At 35.3% G+C, this 17381-nt stretch overlaps 1 protein-coding gene across 1 annotated transcript in view; it reads right to left on the bottom strand.

The window, feature by feature from the left end:
• Nucleotides 1–16690, bottom strand: part of LOC129217730 (lactadherin-like) — an 81151-nt gene extending 64461 nt beyond the window's left edge. Inside the window, exon 1 of the mRNA XM_054852066.1 lies at nt 16621–16690. Within this exon, the coding sequence (XP_054708041.1) occupies nt 16621–16690 (70 nt within the window). The remainder of the gene's footprint in view (nt 1–16620) is intronic.
• Between the last annotated feature and the right edge of the window lie 691 nt (nt 16691–17381).

Genomic DNA, 17381 nt, shown 5'->3' with positions numbered 1-17381 from the left:
CGAAAAACATAATTTGAATTCAAGATGTCAAAATTCAAATTAATTTTTTTTTATTTCATTCTTTTTTTGAAAAAGAAAATTTTTACTGCACATTTATCTAAAAAGTCTTTTATTTATCCTTTACAAACCCTTTACCTTTACTAATTTTTTCAGGAGGCGGGAAGAGCAAAATTTATACGAACACTGGTTCCAGTTCTAAATCATAATTAGAAACTCAAGCATTCAGCGCAACAATTCATTTAAAATTCAAGAAGAAACGAGCCGATGTGTGCATCACATGACTTCCTTTTACTCTAATTTATTGTCATTTTCCCATTATTGGCAATTTTAATGTAATTCAAGAGTTAACTCTCTAAATATCACCAACAATGGCCACATTGTAACCAGATTTAAAAAAAAAAATAAAACGCCAAATTTGTCGCCAAGTTGGCGTCAAAACTTGGCGACCAAAAAACTGGCGATATATTGCCAAGTGCCCGCCAAATTATAACACCATTTGAGTTTGCATCGAAATTAACAATGATTTCCACCCAAAAAGAGGCAAAAGACCCCCTTAGAAACACCCGAATGCAACCAAAAGGGGAGGTGCACAACTAGACCCCACTAGGAGTCCACGTACAAATTTCAACTTTCTAGGACGTACCGTTCTTGAGTTATGCGAGATACATACGTATATACGGACGTCACGAGAAAACTCGTTGTAATTAACTCGGGAAACGTCAAAATGGATATTTCCAGAGTCTATACGTTCTTAGGTACATATGTACGTGTGTCGGGTCGAATAAAAAACTCAACTTCCTTTTTTGTAAAAGGAAGTAAACAAGAAGTTCCGTCTAGAACTATACTAGCCTACTTTCCCGTATATTACTTTCTAGTACCTGATCAATATTCTCAAAAATAGCTAAAATCGCAAATTGTTTCAAACATATTTTTGCTAATTTCTAGGAATAAAGTATTCCTCACACATCTAAAAAAAAAAAACAGCACCTTTTAAACAAAGCAGCTAATACACTTTTTTCCCTTAAAAAAAAATTCTTTAACAGCTTTCAAAACGAAAAAATAATAATTAAAATTAATAAGCTTATTAAAATAAATACATCATATCAAAAAAAAGAAAAATCGTTTCTTTTTCCCCTGTTGCCAAAAATAATTTTTTAAATGAATTAATGCACTTACCAAAATAAATAAAAACAATAAAATGTAGAAACATAAATGACTTTGAGTTTATTCGCCGAAATAAAAATAAATCATATCGACAATAATTATTTCACAGTGAAAACCATAGCTGCGGAGTCGGAGTCGGAGTCAATCTCATTTTGGGATAAAGGAGTCGGAGACGAATATCCAAGAATCGGAGTCAGTCTTTTGTCCTCCGTGTATAAATTTTTGACAAAGCTACGAAGTCGGGGAGTCGGAGTCCGATTAATTGTCGGGCACAGGAGTCGGAGTCATGTGCCTCTAAATTCTCAGAGTCGGAGTCTGGAGTTTGGCGTCAATAGCTATTTCCAACAAAATTTATTTGAAATAAATCCGCCTTCAAGTACGGAATCTACGTTGACTTTCAGTTTCCCCGTAGGCGCTAATGTTAAGTTTTTTTGAACTGTTCAAAATTGAACAAAAAAAATTCAAATCAAAAAGTGAAATATGGGACTGAGGTGTCCTTTCCGAGATCTTTCGAACAAAAAAAAAGTTTGTTCGAATCGGACTATTCATTCAAAAGTTATTAGGGAGGGACAGACCGACAGACATTTTTCCCCATCTCAATACCCTACTTTCCAATTTTTAATTTTTCGATATTTATTTAATTATTTTATTTATTTTTGATTTTTTTTCGCGACATTTTTAAGATGCATTAAGCCTTCTTTCATGCTTTTTTCTTCTTTTTCTTACTGGGAAAGTAGGCTAAAAAGCGCGAACTAAAAATAAACTCTGGTGTTAAATATCAGTTTTCGCAATCATTTCCGAAATCAAAGAAAACCATCCGAGACCCAAAAGTTTGATAGCCCCGCAGTGAAGATTTATGAAGCGGGGCTCTTATTTTTTGTCGTCATCTCTTCGGTGTCGACCGTTAAAAAAAAAAAGAAGAAAAAAAGGTGGGGGGAGGGGGGAATGAGACACACATTTTGCGTTAATTATTCCGCAGAGGAGCCGCATTTACAGGAACAAGAAAACCCCATTTTAGGCGCTTGTCCAATTTAGACCGCGGTACCCCCAAAGGCTCTCGGTTATTAGGTTAAGAAGTAGTATTTTGATCAAGTTAGTAATAAAAGGAATGTCTAAAAGCGTTCTTATCTGGGGCCTGAGGAGCTTAACATTTGCCGTCTGCTTAGAAGTCAGATGGGAAGTTTTTTTCTAAGGAAAATGATTTTGGAACACTTGGAAAATTGAATATCAAAAATTGTAGTTACAATCTTTTAATAATACTGTAAAACAAAAAATGTTTTTACTTTCTTCTATATCTAATATATAGAAGAAAGTATTGGATTATGTGCTAATTTTCGAATTTCGAAGGATTCGAACGTTTTGAGGTGTGCTGAGTCCATTTCGACTATTTTTGGAAAATGTCTGACTGTGTGTGTGTGTGTCCGTGTGTCACGTCTGTGTGTGACCAGTTTTTTGTGGCCGCTCTACAGCAAAAACTACCGCATGAAATCGAACGAAATTTGGTACACATATGTGCCCCTATGTGAACTTGTGCCCTTTGGTTTTTGGCGCGAATTCCTCCAAGGGGGGTGGAGCAATGGGACGTTTTTTGAGTTACGCGTGCTTGCTATTCCTCAGGAAGTAACTGGCGGAATCAAACAAAATTTGGTCCATATGTTGCTAGATAAATCGTAATAAATTGTCGTCTGCGTATTTCTCGTGATTTTAATTGTATGGAAATGATCGGAAATATTATTTCAATGATTTAAAATGTTTAACTGTTGCCATCTTATGTTTGTTAACAAATAAAATATTTGTAATTAATTCAAGCAAGGCTTTTAAAATAACTTTCAATTTTCGCTCTTTGCTTTGCTTTTGCAATCATTCAGACATTGGAATGGTTGTCAAGTTTTTGCATGTGTCATTTTGTTTTTGTTGGGAATATTGCTTCCTCGTCAAGCATGGGGAGGGATCAGAAAAAAAAAGAAAAATATAGAAGAAAGTTTCGTGATGGCCACAACATACTAGTTTCATTTTAATTTTCGTCTTTATCCCAAGTATTTGGAAATAGAGCGAAAAATGTCGTGAAAATTTCCGAATTTTGACTGACATCCAAAGCATATCGAAGAAAATATAGCATTCAAGAGCTATTAATTGCTGTGCAGATTTTACACCTTTTAAGTGTAAAATAAAATTAAAAAAAATACTTTTTAAGATGTACTGATATCCAAAAGAAGAACCTACTGGATTTTTGGAAAAAGTCAACTTTACTTTTTAAGAGGTATCGATATCCAAAAACAGAAACTATTGGATTTTTTAATTTTGTAGATTTTACTACTTATTAGATATCGATATCCAAAAGAAGAAACTATTGAACTTTTGAATTTTGCATTTTTTTTAAACACTTTTTAAGGGGTGCCGACGAACGAATTCTTATGAACGTGTACATCTAAAGCCAAGATGCAGAAGAAAAAAAATTGGATGTGCAAAAACTTTCGTTGGTGGAATTTTGTTGGATTTACGATTCACAGCTTTAAAAGGAACTTATATAAAATGAAAAATACAAAGATTTTGTTGAATTTCTATCACTTTTTACGCATGCATTTTTGTTTCAACGTGAAACGTGCTTCGTAACATTGAAAACTTACTCGAGCTATTTCTTAAAAATGCGGAATTAGTTATTGTAGTTTTTGTAAATGCATGCAACTCGAAAGTAAAGAAAAACGCAACTTTCTGTTTAAAATCTCACAATTAAAAAAAAAAACAATATATAAAAAAAAAAATCATGGAACTAAAAATATCGAAAAAAAAATTGCAAAATTAAAAAGTTCCAACAGTTTTTTTTCTTTGGGCTATCGATATTCCTTAATAGTAAAATATACAAAATTAAAAAATCCTATAGTTTCTGTGTTAACAGTTTTTTTTCTTTGGGCTATCGATATTCCTTAATAGTAAAATATACAAAATTAAAAAATCCTATAGTTTCTGTGTTTGGATTTCGATACCTCTTAAAAAGTGAAATTTACTTTTTCCAATAATCCAATTGATTCTTTTTTTAAATATCAGTACATCTTAAACAGACGTATTTTTACTTCCTTTTACAAAAAAGGAAGTATTGTACTCGCGAAAAAATTTTCACTCAAAAATCGACCTTAATTTCCATTTAACTCACCCCGAATGAATATTGAATTTTTTTCAACTCGACCATACGTGGATAAGTGCCTAAGAACGTATAGACACGCGAAATATCCATAATGACGATTCCCGAGTTAATGACAACGAGTTTTCTCGTGACTTCTGTATGTACGTATGTATGTATAAAAGTGAGTATGTGCGTATGTATGTCGCATTACTCAAGAACGGTAAGTCCTAGAAAGTTGAAATTTAGTACGTAGACTCGCAGTGAGGTCTAGTTGTGAACCTCCTCTTTTTTTTGAATTCGGGTGTTTCTAAAGGGGTCTTTTGCCCCTTTTTGGGGGGAAATCATCGTTCATTCCGATGTAAACTCAAGTGGTGTTATAATTTGGCGGACACTTGGCGATATATCGCCAGTCTTTGGGTCGCCAAGTTTTGTCGCCAACTTGGCGATAAATTTGGCGATTTTTTTATTTATTTATTTATTTATTTTTGAGCAATCACGATTGCTTATTGTTCTCATTTGACTGTTTTTGGCGTCTTTTGATTTTTCCCACCAGCACCCTCCGCACCATCACCGGCTCCTCACGATGCTGCTCCTCTAGCGAAAGCCGTCTCCAGGTTGCATCCATGTCCTACACACACGCGCATACATACACAACCGCACGCACACACATATACACACAAAGACATACACACACATACACCTACACACACACACACCTACACACACACACGCACATATACACACAAACACATACACACACATACACCTACACACACATACGCACAAACACATACACACATACACAATCACATACACACACAAATACATACAGACACCTACACATGCACACACACAAACACATACACACACACATACAAACAACTAGTCACACATTCATGCCTGCACACAGACACAAGCACATACGCCTACACACACATACAAACAACTACCCACACATTCATGCCTGCACACAGGCACAAACACATATGCCTACACACACATACCTCGTCCCCACGCACACACATTCATACACACAACTACCCACACACTTATGCCTGCACACAGACACAAACACACATGCCTACAAACACATACACATACCCCTACACACAACACACATACCCCCCACACACACACACGCCTACATACACACACTCGTGATTGCGAAAAACATAATTTGAATTCAAGATGCCAAAATTCAAATTAATTTTTCCTTTTTTTTTAAAAATCTGTTTCAGTTTGACCACTTTTAGTGATATTTAGAGGGTAAACTATTGAGTCACATTAAAATTGCCAGTAATGGGGAAATGACATTAAATGGGAGTAAAATGAAGTCATGTGATACACACATCAGCTTCCTTTAATTTTATTTTACACTTAAAAAGTGTAAAATCTGCGCAAAAATCCCATCCTACTCAAAATAAACGCTTGAATGACAGCTAGAATAATTTGGATAATTTTTGGCGCTTTTAACAAAAAATTTACTCTCTAATTATTTGAATAGGTTTGAAAGAATTATTTCTGTTGAAATGAAAAATAATAAGAACTGCAGATATATTATTTTAAATATTTAACATTTCTTATGTTGTTTTCTAACAAAATATAGCTATTAAACCTCATTTTAATTTATAAAAAATAAATAATTATAATAATAAATATTTTAAATTATAAAAAATTATTGGCAATTTTAATGTGATTGAATAGTTTACTCTCTAATTATCACCAACAGAGGCCAAATTGAAACCAGATTTTAAAAAAAACATCGCCAATTTATCGCCAAGTTGGCGACAAAACTTGGCGACATAGGCGGATTTAGGACTGAGTTCCTGGGGGGGGGGGGGGGGCAGGATTTTTTTAGCAACATTTTTATTGCCCCCCACTCTCATGTTTTTGTCTGTTTCCTGTGCTGCATAAGTCCATGTTTTACTTTTTTGTGTGTCGTTTTCATTAATGTGTGTTTTCATGCTGTCCTTTTTGAATTGACCTTAAGAGAGGGAGTTGGTATCAAGAGATTGAAGCAGGGATCCCTTTTAAGTGGGAAATAGAATATCTCCAATTTTAGGGGGCCAGGGGCTTCTTCCCCGGAGAAAATTTTGTAAAATGGATATAAAATTTTGCATTTTGAAGATTTATCAAGGTTAACTGGATAGATATAGCAATTGATAACTAGCTTATACAGTTGTACAGTATTGTTCAAACTTTGTAAGAAGCAGCCATTTTAAGTTTGAAAGAAGAAATAAACTATAGATTTCTCATTACAACCACCTTTTTTTTTAATTTTAAGTAGTGCAGAAAACGAAAAGGAATAGAGAAAAGGAATAGAAGTAGTGTAACATTTTTTTTTCCTGGAAGGCTAAACAGATTAACAATATGCAGTAGAAGTAATTGGAGCCCATTTTGCTTAGGATTTTCAAAGACTTATCTAATTATTTTCAAGGACTTTAGAATAAATAAAATTATTAAATGCACTTCATTTGTACTTTCCAGTCTCTGATACTTTAGTACTTGATTGTAAATTTTTACAGTCCTGTTCTAACTTTGTGAGAAATAGCTATTTTAAATTTAAAAGAAAAAAGAAACCATAGATTTCTCATAACAACTTTTCTTCAGTTGCAAGTGGGGCAGAAAACGAATAGAAATAGAAGTAGTGTGTATTTTTTTCCGCGCTAAACAGATAGACAATATGCAGAAGAAGTAAGATAAAAGCAATCAATACAAAATAATTTCCAAAATACTGCATTCGGGATTGAATCAATAGCAAGATATGAAATATGTGAGTCACAAAAATTTACTTGAAATAATATGTTACCAACGTGAGGACCATGATTTTTACATTTTTAATACAGGATGTGGCAAGGAGCTGAATTTGACATATTTTGGCATTCCTCCCCCCTCTACCATTTGTTAGAAATTTTAAAATTTAAGGTTTGTAGCCACACGTTTCCAAATATTCAAGGTTTTCAAGCACTTAAAAATGAAATTAGTTTTTTCAAGCAATTTCCATTTTTTAAGGAACGAATCATGAATTTTTTTTGGGAGTTAGGGACCCACTTCAAAGCAGAGGACCTAAGCAATAGCTTGTTTATCTTATAGGCAAATTCGGTCCTATTTGTAACTCTTACCTGCGAATTTTTGCTTGATTTTTTTTGTAATTTTTACGAAATTTCGTCAGTTTTTACGGTTAAAGGATTTTTACGATTTTATCAATCTTTGTTAGGCTTTTATAGACTTTTATAAAATTTCAGCAAATTTTTCCAAAACTTTTGATGACTCAATTATTTATGTTTCCATAATGACAAGGACTGATTCACTTAGACTTAGATGATTATGACTTACCTTACTTTTTAAACAGTATTTATAAAGTAGGTAAAATTGTACTCTCCCTCTAAGTAAAAAGATTCATTTAATCAAAACACTCAGATAACTGAAATTTATTCAGTTTGCGATAGTATTTATTTTCTCTCTCTCTCTTTTTGAGAGAGAGAGAGAGGGAGAGGGGGGAGAGCTAGGGGGGAGAAGGAAAAAAACTGTGTTTTTTAGAATTTCTCAAAAGGCCAATTAATCTACTAAGAACATAAATATTATGCACAAATATACTTTAAATGTGGACACAAATCATAACGAGTAGATCGAGTATATCGTTCTGTTAGTGCAAATGGAGTTTGGGGGGGAGTTTTTTTTCCTTTGCTTTAGGTTTCAATTTGTTAAAATAATCGTCAATTATTATAAGTGTTGCAGCTTAATGTATAGCTCGTTTAGCCTATATTTTCATTCATATACTCGCCCAAATGGTTTTCAGTCCAAAACAGTGAATTTAGACACATTTTCAGCACCCCAGTGACAGCTGTACTATTTGTATATTTAATGTTTGTTTTTTTTTTTCCTTTTCTTTTCTCCCATCAGAAAAGGACATTCGCTTTTCTCTTCATTTTCATTGAACTATTCAAAAAAGAAAAAGTCATGATTTTTTTGTTTTAAGATTTTGGAAGATGTGTTGATACTATATAAAGTCCTCCAAAAACTGGGGGGCATTGCCCACTATGCCCCCCTATAAATCCACCCATGCCCTTCTGAACTATTCAAAAAAGAAAAAATAATATTTTTTTTTTATTTTTGGAAGATGTGTTGTTACTACAAGAAGTCCTCCCAAAATTGGGGGGGCATTGCCCCCCTCTGCCCCCCCATAAATCCGCCCATGCTTGGCGACCCAAAGACTGGCGATATATCGCCAAGTGTCCGCCAAATGATAACACCACTTGAGTTTACATCGAAATTAACACTGATTTCCCCCCAAAAAGGGGCTAAAGACCCCTTAGAGACATCCGAATGCAACCAAAAGGGGAGGTGCACAACTACATCCCACAAGGAGTCTACGTACCAAATTTCAACTTTCTAGGACATACCTTTCTTCCTATGCGACATACAGACGTCACGAGAAAACTCGTTGTAATTAACTCGGGAAACGTCAAAATGGATATTTCGTGTGTCTATACGTTCTTAGGCTCTTATTCACGTGTGGTCGAGTCGAGGAAAAAAACTCAACATTCATTCGGAGGTGAGTAAAATGGAAATTAAGGTCGATTTTTGAGTGAAAATTTTCTCGTGAGATACTTCCTTTTTCATAAAAGGAAGTAAAAAACGTCTTGAAATATCCGAAAATTTTGATTCGCTATTCTTGAATTCCTGTGCTTTAATAAAAAGGTTTAAGGGGACCTTTAACCTTCCAAATATTCGACTTTCTGGAAAAAAATATATGTTATGCATATTGTAATTCTGAACAATTTGATACCTTATTTATTACTATACACAAAAAACTTTTCAAGTTATCGTAAAAATGCGTAACCTCTCTCTGTAGAGATTTATGTTAACAGCAGCTCTTTAAGCGTCTTTTTCTCAGGTGCCGGTTTCTTCGGTTTTCTCGTTTTGCGCGCATGATATATTTCAGAAAGTTTCTTATATATTTCCGTAAAACTTTTAATGTACGTTTATCTAGTTTATATTTATGACCTGAACCTAAATTTAGTATTTTTTTTTTAAATTATTAATTTATTTTTTTGAAATTTTATAAGTTAATATCGAAAATTTTCAAATCTTGGGCAAAAATATATTTTTTTTTAATATTAACTTTTATTTTTAGTTAAAATTTAGGTTCAGATCATAAAAATAAACTAGACAAACATGCATGAAAAGTTTTACGGAAGTATATAAGAAACTATGTGAAGTATATCATGTGCACAAAACGAGAAAACCGAAGAAACCGGTACCTGAGAAAAAGTGGCTTAAACAGCTGCTGTTAACATAAATCTCTATGGGGAAAGTTTACGCATTTGTACGATAACTTGAAAAGTTTTTGGCTTTTGGTAATAAATAAGATAACAAATTGTTCAGAATTAATATATGCATAACATATACTTTTTCCAGAAAATCAAAAATTTTGGAGGTTAAAAGTCCTTAGACCCCTTAGTCTTCGGGATTGTATTAAGGGCACTTTCTCTGTTTTGGCAACTCCCTGGCAGACGGTGATTAATATTTCTCGTGTAAATCACGTGTCGACATGAAGCCGTGTTCGGACGATCGTCGAATCAGGGCGTTTCCTCTGCATACGGAGGGTGATGTATGTCCCTCGTTATGGGGGGGGGGTGACGATAAGATAAGATGCCTCTTCTCATTTATTCACGCCCCCGCGACACGCTCTCCGGGTCATTTACGGAAGCATCCCTGATTTAATGCGCTCCGAAACAGGTGTTTTGGGGGGATAAGTAGTTTTGTTGTTTAGATTATTCACATCCGCCATCTGATATGGTTTTTACCATAGACTAATAATAAGAGTAGACCGAGCTTTCCCAGACTTGCTGATAAAAAAATGGGTTCATGGATACATCATGTGACTGGTGGGAGGCTTGGCGAAAACTTTGGCAGCATGGTTGCCAGATGGCAGGATTATCTATAGTTTGGCACTCGACATGTATTTTAAGGCGCAATGTGTTTTCATTATAAGTTTTTTTCCAGGTGCAGAGATTGAACTGTTTTTCTTTTAGTTATGCATTATTTTAAAATTAGTAATCAGTTTTTGATCACAGTTTTCAGTCACTTTTATTTCATTCGGAACTGCTACGTCAGCGTCGGCGTGAACGTAATGGCGTAAACGTTTTGCGTTAACTCAAAAATGTACTAATCGCTATCTTAAATTGAAATTGTAGGTAGGTTTGCCGATTCTTTTTGGGCGCTCGCATCTTTCATTGCTTAGAGAGTTATTGAAATTGACTAAAGAAAATACACAATACTATCTAAACGAAAAACTCACTATATTAACAAAATATTTACAACTTAGAATAACAAGTTTACAAATTGGACTCCATAAAAGATCATTCTTCCGTGTTCCATCAATTCTATTTATTTTATTTCTCGCGGGCTATGATGCTAGGATATCCACCGGTCACATGGTTTGGTTTATGAGCAGCAAAAGGGTTGCCATAGCTCGGTCTACTCTTATTATTAGTCTATGGTTTTTACACAGAGCATGTTATTTGCATCGAAAAATCTATTGTGAGATCAGTGTTGCCAGATGGTCACACACAAATCCAGATTTCCCCACTTCCCTTCCATATTTTCGCTAAAAAGCGAAATTTTGTATCAAAATTGCCCAAATTAAAAAATCGTTTTTCCACGAATATTTCCATAAAATGAATCGACTCCCAATGATATTTTTTTTCTCTTGGAAAAAAAAAAATTCCCCAAATAACCAAATTTTGTTCTAAAATTCACACACAAATCCAGATTTCCCCACTTCCCTTCCATATTTTCCCCAAAAAGCGAAATTTTCTATCAAAATTCCCCAAATTCAAAAGATTTTTTTTCTCTTGAAAAAAAAAAATTCCCCAAATAACCAAATTTTGTTCTAAAATTTACACACAAATCCAGATTTCCCCACTTCCCTTCCATATTTTCCCCGAAAAGCGAAATTTTCTATCAAAATTCCCCAAATTCAAAAATTGTTTTCCACGAACATTTCCATAAAATGAATCGACTTCCAATGATATTTTTTTTCTCTTGGGGGAAAAAAAAAATTCCCCAAATAACCAAATTTTGTTCTAAAATCCCCCCCCCCCTTTTTTTTTCATTTTCGCTTTTTTTTTCTACTTTTTTCTGAGCAATCACGATTGCTTATTGCTTTGATTTGACCGTCCTTGATGTTGTGGTTCCTTTCTCGGCTTGGACCAGGGACACCAGCACCACCGCCCTCTGCTGGCGCGGCTCCGAGCACTGCCTCCTGGAATCCGTTTCTCCTGGTCGATGGCGTTCATGTCCTACACACACGCGCGCGCTCATACACACAAGCCTTTAAACACATACACACACGCCTACGTGCATACACACAGATCTACGCACATACACAAGCCTACACATGCACACACGCACGCCTGCACACAGACAGAAACACGAATGCCTACGCACACATACACATACCCCCCCACACACAAACACACACTCAAACACATACACACACACGCATACATACAGAGACCTACACATACACACACTCAAACACATACACACACACGCATACATACAGAGACCTACACACACACACACCTACACACTCATGCCTGCACACAGACAGAAACACACATGCCTACGCACAGTGGCGTAGCTAGAGAGGGGCGGAGGGGCGGTCCGCCCCGGGCGCCACTTTTCGGGGGGCGGCAATTTCACACTTTTAATGCAAAAAAAAACGCAGGTCTACGCACACACACAAGCCTACACATGCATGTACGCGCGCCTACACACACACACACAACTGTACACACGTAACCGTCCAGGGGGAGGGGGAGGCTTGGGAGGACATGAGCCGTTTCTAGAAACAATAGCCCCCAATGAGTAGGGGCCCTGTTGCAACTCGTGATTGCGAAAAACATAATTTGAATTCAAAACTTCAGAATTCAAGTTACTATTATTTTTCTTTTTTTTTCTTGTCTTTATAAATACAAACGCCTGCATCAAGAAAGGATTTTTCCTCATATTGGATTTGATTGTATGGCCCTGGCCGACCGTGAGATAAGAAAAAAAATTTCTACCCGCATTTACTACTCTGCTTCTGTACATTTAAACTATGAACTTTGCATATATTTATCCAAGAACATTCTTCGTCACGCTCACTTATTTTTACCCACTAGTTACTCACGCGGAACATTAATGGGAATTCCGTAGCATAATATTCCACATAATGCGAATTCCATAAAGTTGAACAAAGCTAAACCAACGCTGTTTGATACAAACAATCTAACTACCAGATGTAAATACGCGAATACATACGAAATTTTTTTTTTTTTCTGAGGATTTTTTTTCCCTTAAGTTTTCCCCCCAAAGAATTCCCCTTAAAAACCCATTTCCCCACAATTTCCCCAGAGAGCACGAGAGTTGCAAAATGGCAATTGATTGTTTATATGGTGAATTTTGATTACTTTCATGTGTTTAATGATACTCCAAGGTTAAGACAAATCGATTGACATAGGAATTACCAAAATTGGCCAAGGCGCTTAGCCCCTACAACGCCGCATAGGAACAAACATACATACATAGACTTATAAACACATTACCCTCCTTTGCGTCGCGCATGCGCAGTCGGGTAATAAGGCCCTAGTGGAATTATGAAACGCGTGCATCAAAATCCCATCGCTATTTTCCCTTCTCCCCTGTTAGATTCATTCAGATGGAATCGTCTTAACTTGGCCGATTGCCAAATTACGTACAATCCGTCGTCAAACAGTTCTTTGCCCTCAATGCGTCTCGTGGCAAGTGCTCTGAGCAAAGAAAAAAATGTATAAATAAAATAAAATAAAAATGTTTGTGAAGCTTCTTGTGAGTCTTGAAAAATCTATCTTACATTTATTAATTAAATATTTTTCACACACACATACAAAAAAATAAATAAATAAATAAATAAAAATAAATAATTTGAATTTTGACCTCTTGAATTCAAATTATGTTTTTCGCAATCACGAGTGTGTGTGTGTGTATGTAGGCGTGCGTGTTTATGTATGCGTGGGAGGGGGGTATATGTGTTTGTGTGTAGGGGGTATGTGCATGTGTGTAGAGGTATGTGTCTGTGTGTAGGTATGAGTGTGTGGTTAGTTGTGTGTGTATGTGTAGGTATTTGTATGTATGTGTACGTGTCTGTATAAATGCGTGTGTGTATGTGTTTGAGTGTGTGTATGCGTTTGTGTGTGTATGTTGTGTATGTGTGTAGGTGTATGTATGTGTGTGGTGTGTGTTTGTGTGTAGGGGTATGTGTATGTGTGTAGTAGGGGGTATGTGTGTAGGGTGTATGTATGTATGTGGTGTGTGTTTGTGTGTAGGGGTATGTGTATGTGTGTAGGGGGTATGTGTATGTGTGTGTAGGCATGTGTGTTTGTGTCTGTGTGCAGGTATGAGTGTGTGGGTAGTTGTGTGTGTATGAGTAGGTATCTGTATGTATGTGTACGTGTCTGTATGTATGCGTGTGTTTTTGTGTTTGAGTGTGTGTTTGTGTGTGTAGGTGTATGTATGTGTGTGTATATGTTTGTGTGTGTGTAGGTGTGTGTATGCATGCTTGTAAGTGTAGGATATTGACGGAACCTGGAGACGGTTTTCGCTATAGGAGCAGCATTGTGAGGAGCCGGTCGAAGGTGATGCTGCAGAGGGTGCTAGTGGGAAAATAAAATCATAGGAAAGCCAAAAACAGTCAAATGAAAGCAATAAGCAATCGTGATTGCTCAAAAAAAAGGCACAATGATGCTTTTCTTTAAGACAATTTTTAATTCGTATCTATTACTATAACTTGATTTTTAACCTATTATTACCGATTTTAGAAGATGTATTCGAAAGGGGACGAAAATAGGTTCAGTAATTTTCAATCCTAGTAAAAATATTTTTTAAAACTTTTTATTTTTTGACGGAAAACAAAGTGTTTCGTGTATTTAGTCTTAAATACCATGTGTAGTCTTAGTAGGTGGTGCTCTCTATGTATTTTTTGGATTAATTGATCGTAACATATGCAACTAAGAGGCCAAAAAACTTGGGGCAACGAAATAGGACCAGTGTTGTCAGATTGGGGGAAATTTCCCCATTTTGGGGAAATCTGGTGCTCTCTGGGGAAATCGGTTTTGAGGGGAATTCTCTGGGGAAAATTTTTTTTTCTTGTAAAAAACCCGGGGAAACCAAAAACCTCGGGAAAAAAAAAAAATTTGTAATTAAATTTGCGTCTTGACATCTGGTGGTTACATTGTTTGTATCAAACAGCGTTGGTTTAGCTTTGCTCAACTTTATGGAATTCGCATTATTGTTCTGCGTGAGTAACTAGTTGATAGGTGAAAATGTAAATATAAGTATGGTGGAGAATGTTCTTGGATAATATATGCAAAAATCATAGTTTAAATACACATACAGAAGCAGAGTAGTAAACACGAGTAGAAACAAAAATATTTGGTTATTTCCTATCTCTCGGTCAGGCGCTTATATTTATGACTAGTGGCACCCGCACGGCTTTGCCCGAAGTAGAAAATTAAAAGATATTTTGGTTCCCCTGTATATTTACAAATAATGCACGATGAATTTCTCGCCAATTGGGGCTTGCCCATGTTACGGTTCCACGTTATGATAACTTGGCAATTTAGTCGTCCATCTTATGAAAATTTTGCGCGGGAAAATGTTCTTAAAATTGGAATAAAAAAAGAACAAAATTGAATTTTCAAAAAATCGCTTAAAGGTGCTCACCCCCACGCTACAAACTGATTCTTTACCAAATTTCATGAAAATCAGTGGAACGGTCTAGGTGCTATGCGCGTCACAGAGATCCAGAGAGAGAGACTTTCAGCTTTATTATTAGTAAAGATAAAAAAAAACATAATGATAAAGACAAAAAAAAAAGTTTTTTAAGAAAATTTGGCTATTTGGGGAAAAAAAATTTAAGAGACAAAAATATCAGAGGAAGTCGATTCATTTCATGAAAATATTAGTGGAAAAATAATTTTTGAATTTGGGGAATTTTGATAGAAAACATCGCTTTTTGGGGAAAAGTTGGAAGGGAATTGGGGAAATCTGGATTTGACCGTCTGGCAACACTGAATAGGACGCCTTTACCCTACCTTAAAAATGTGACTGAAAAAAACAAAAAACAAATATAGTAATTTAGAGCAAAGTGCTGAACAATTTACAAAACAGTTAGCAAAGCAAAATAAGCAAATTAAACCCTTACAAAAGAGGGCTCATTTGGACGCCCAAGAAACTAAAACTAAAACTCACTTCCCCCCAATGATTGAAATAAATTCATTTGCTTTTAAAAAGTTACATCTCACTATTACGGTCAAAAGCTAAATTTTAAAATTAAAATTCAACTTTCTGCTGTCACATGTTATTGTAAAATCGCTTACAAGATAGCGAGTCACTATTTTTCAAGTATTCTTACATCTATTGATTGAACTTTTTTTTGCATAGTTTACATCTGTTGATTGAAGACCAGGAAGCTTCACGTCCTGCTCGCTTCGCTTCAATCGGAATAGAATGGTGAGATATGTTTCTGGATGCATAAATCATCTGCCCTCGTGTCTCCGTTATCAAAGGTCTTAACGTTTGAAAATTTTTAAAAAATCGCCAAATTTAGCGAGCTTCGATGAGTCATGGAAGACATTTTTCACACGCTCTGAAAATGGATGTCCTGGCACATGCAAACAGTAAAATCGTCGGTGAAAAATTGGTGTCTGAAAATTCCCTCCAAGTCTTTAAATTTGAAGTTTTTCTTAAAATTCTCGCCAAGTCTTTAACTATGGCGCTTATCTAAAAACGCTCGCCAATTCGTTACATATGGCGCTTATCTTAAAATTCTCGCCGAGTCTTCCAATATGGCGCTTTTTTTTTTAAAATTATCGCCAAGTCTTTAAGTATGGCGCTTATCAAAAAACTCTCGCCAAGTCTTTGCAGATGGCGCTTATCTTAAAATTCTCGCCAAGTTTTTAAAAGTGGCGTTTATTTTCAAATTCTCGCCAAGTCTTTAAATATGGCGCTTATCTAAAAACTCTCACCAAGTCTTTACATATGGCGCTTATCTCAAAATTCTCGCCAAGTCTTTAAATGTGGCGCTTTTCTTAAAACTCTCGCCAATTCCTTAAATATGGCGTTTTTCTTAAAATTTTCGCCGAGTCTTTGAATATGACACTTATTTTAAAATATCGACAGATTTTAAGATCTTATAACGGGGGCACGAAGGCAAATATAATTTTTGATGCAAAAAATATGTCAATATACTCTTTCGATTGCTGCCTATCTGAACTTTTTTCAAAAAGAACAAATGTATTTCATACCTTTAGCAGTGCCGAAAAGAATGCCGCTCAGGGCACATTGCAAAACGATCCAAAGCATTTCTTCCAGCATCGCCTGACCTGAAATCAGAAATAGTTTCCTTCAGTCGAAAGTACTACTTTTAGTCACTGAAATTGATAGACTAAGCAAAATAATAATAATAGTAATAATAATAATAATAATAGCATGGAGTGAGGGGGGAAAAAACGTTCATTTTCCCAACGCTTCATTTTTAATTCATTTTTTTTAAATGTCCGATTTGAAAATAAGGCGTGGTCTTTATGACGTCACAAATGATGTACTTTGGCAAACCTGTCTACCACGTTTACTGCGCTCTGTAAATGGCAACAGTGAATGGCATTTCATCATTTGTGATGTCATCGGCAGAAGCATAAACAAGCAAAGCGCACCGATTGCAATAATTTTTTTTAAAATATTAAACTTAAATAAATTATTTAAAAAATGGTCAGATCCTATGTTTTTAAGCATGCTCTTTCAGAAAAAAAAAAAAAAAATTTAAAAAATCGAAAACGACCCCATTGAGAAGTAGTTTAACTTTAGCCAGAGACAATCTGTACTAAAAATAAATCAGAAAGTTTGTTTGGATGCCTGTGACGCGCATAGGGCCTAGACCGTTCTGCTGATTTTCATGAAATTTGGCACAATATTAGTTTGTAGTGCATCTCGAAGCGGTTTTTTTTTTTTTTTTTGAAAATTCGATTTTGTTCTTTTTCTATTCCAAATTTAAGCTCATTTTTCACAT

The sequence above is a fragment of the Uloborus diversus genome, chromosome 2, assembly GCF_026930045.1.
Source record: "Uloborus diversus isolate 005 chromosome 2, Udiv.v.3.1, whole genome shotgun sequence".
Lineage (NCBI taxonomy): Eukaryota > Metazoa > Arthropoda > Arachnida > Araneae > Uloboridae > Uloborus > Uloborus diversus.
This window is presented reverse-complemented; position numbering and strand designations above follow the sequence as displayed.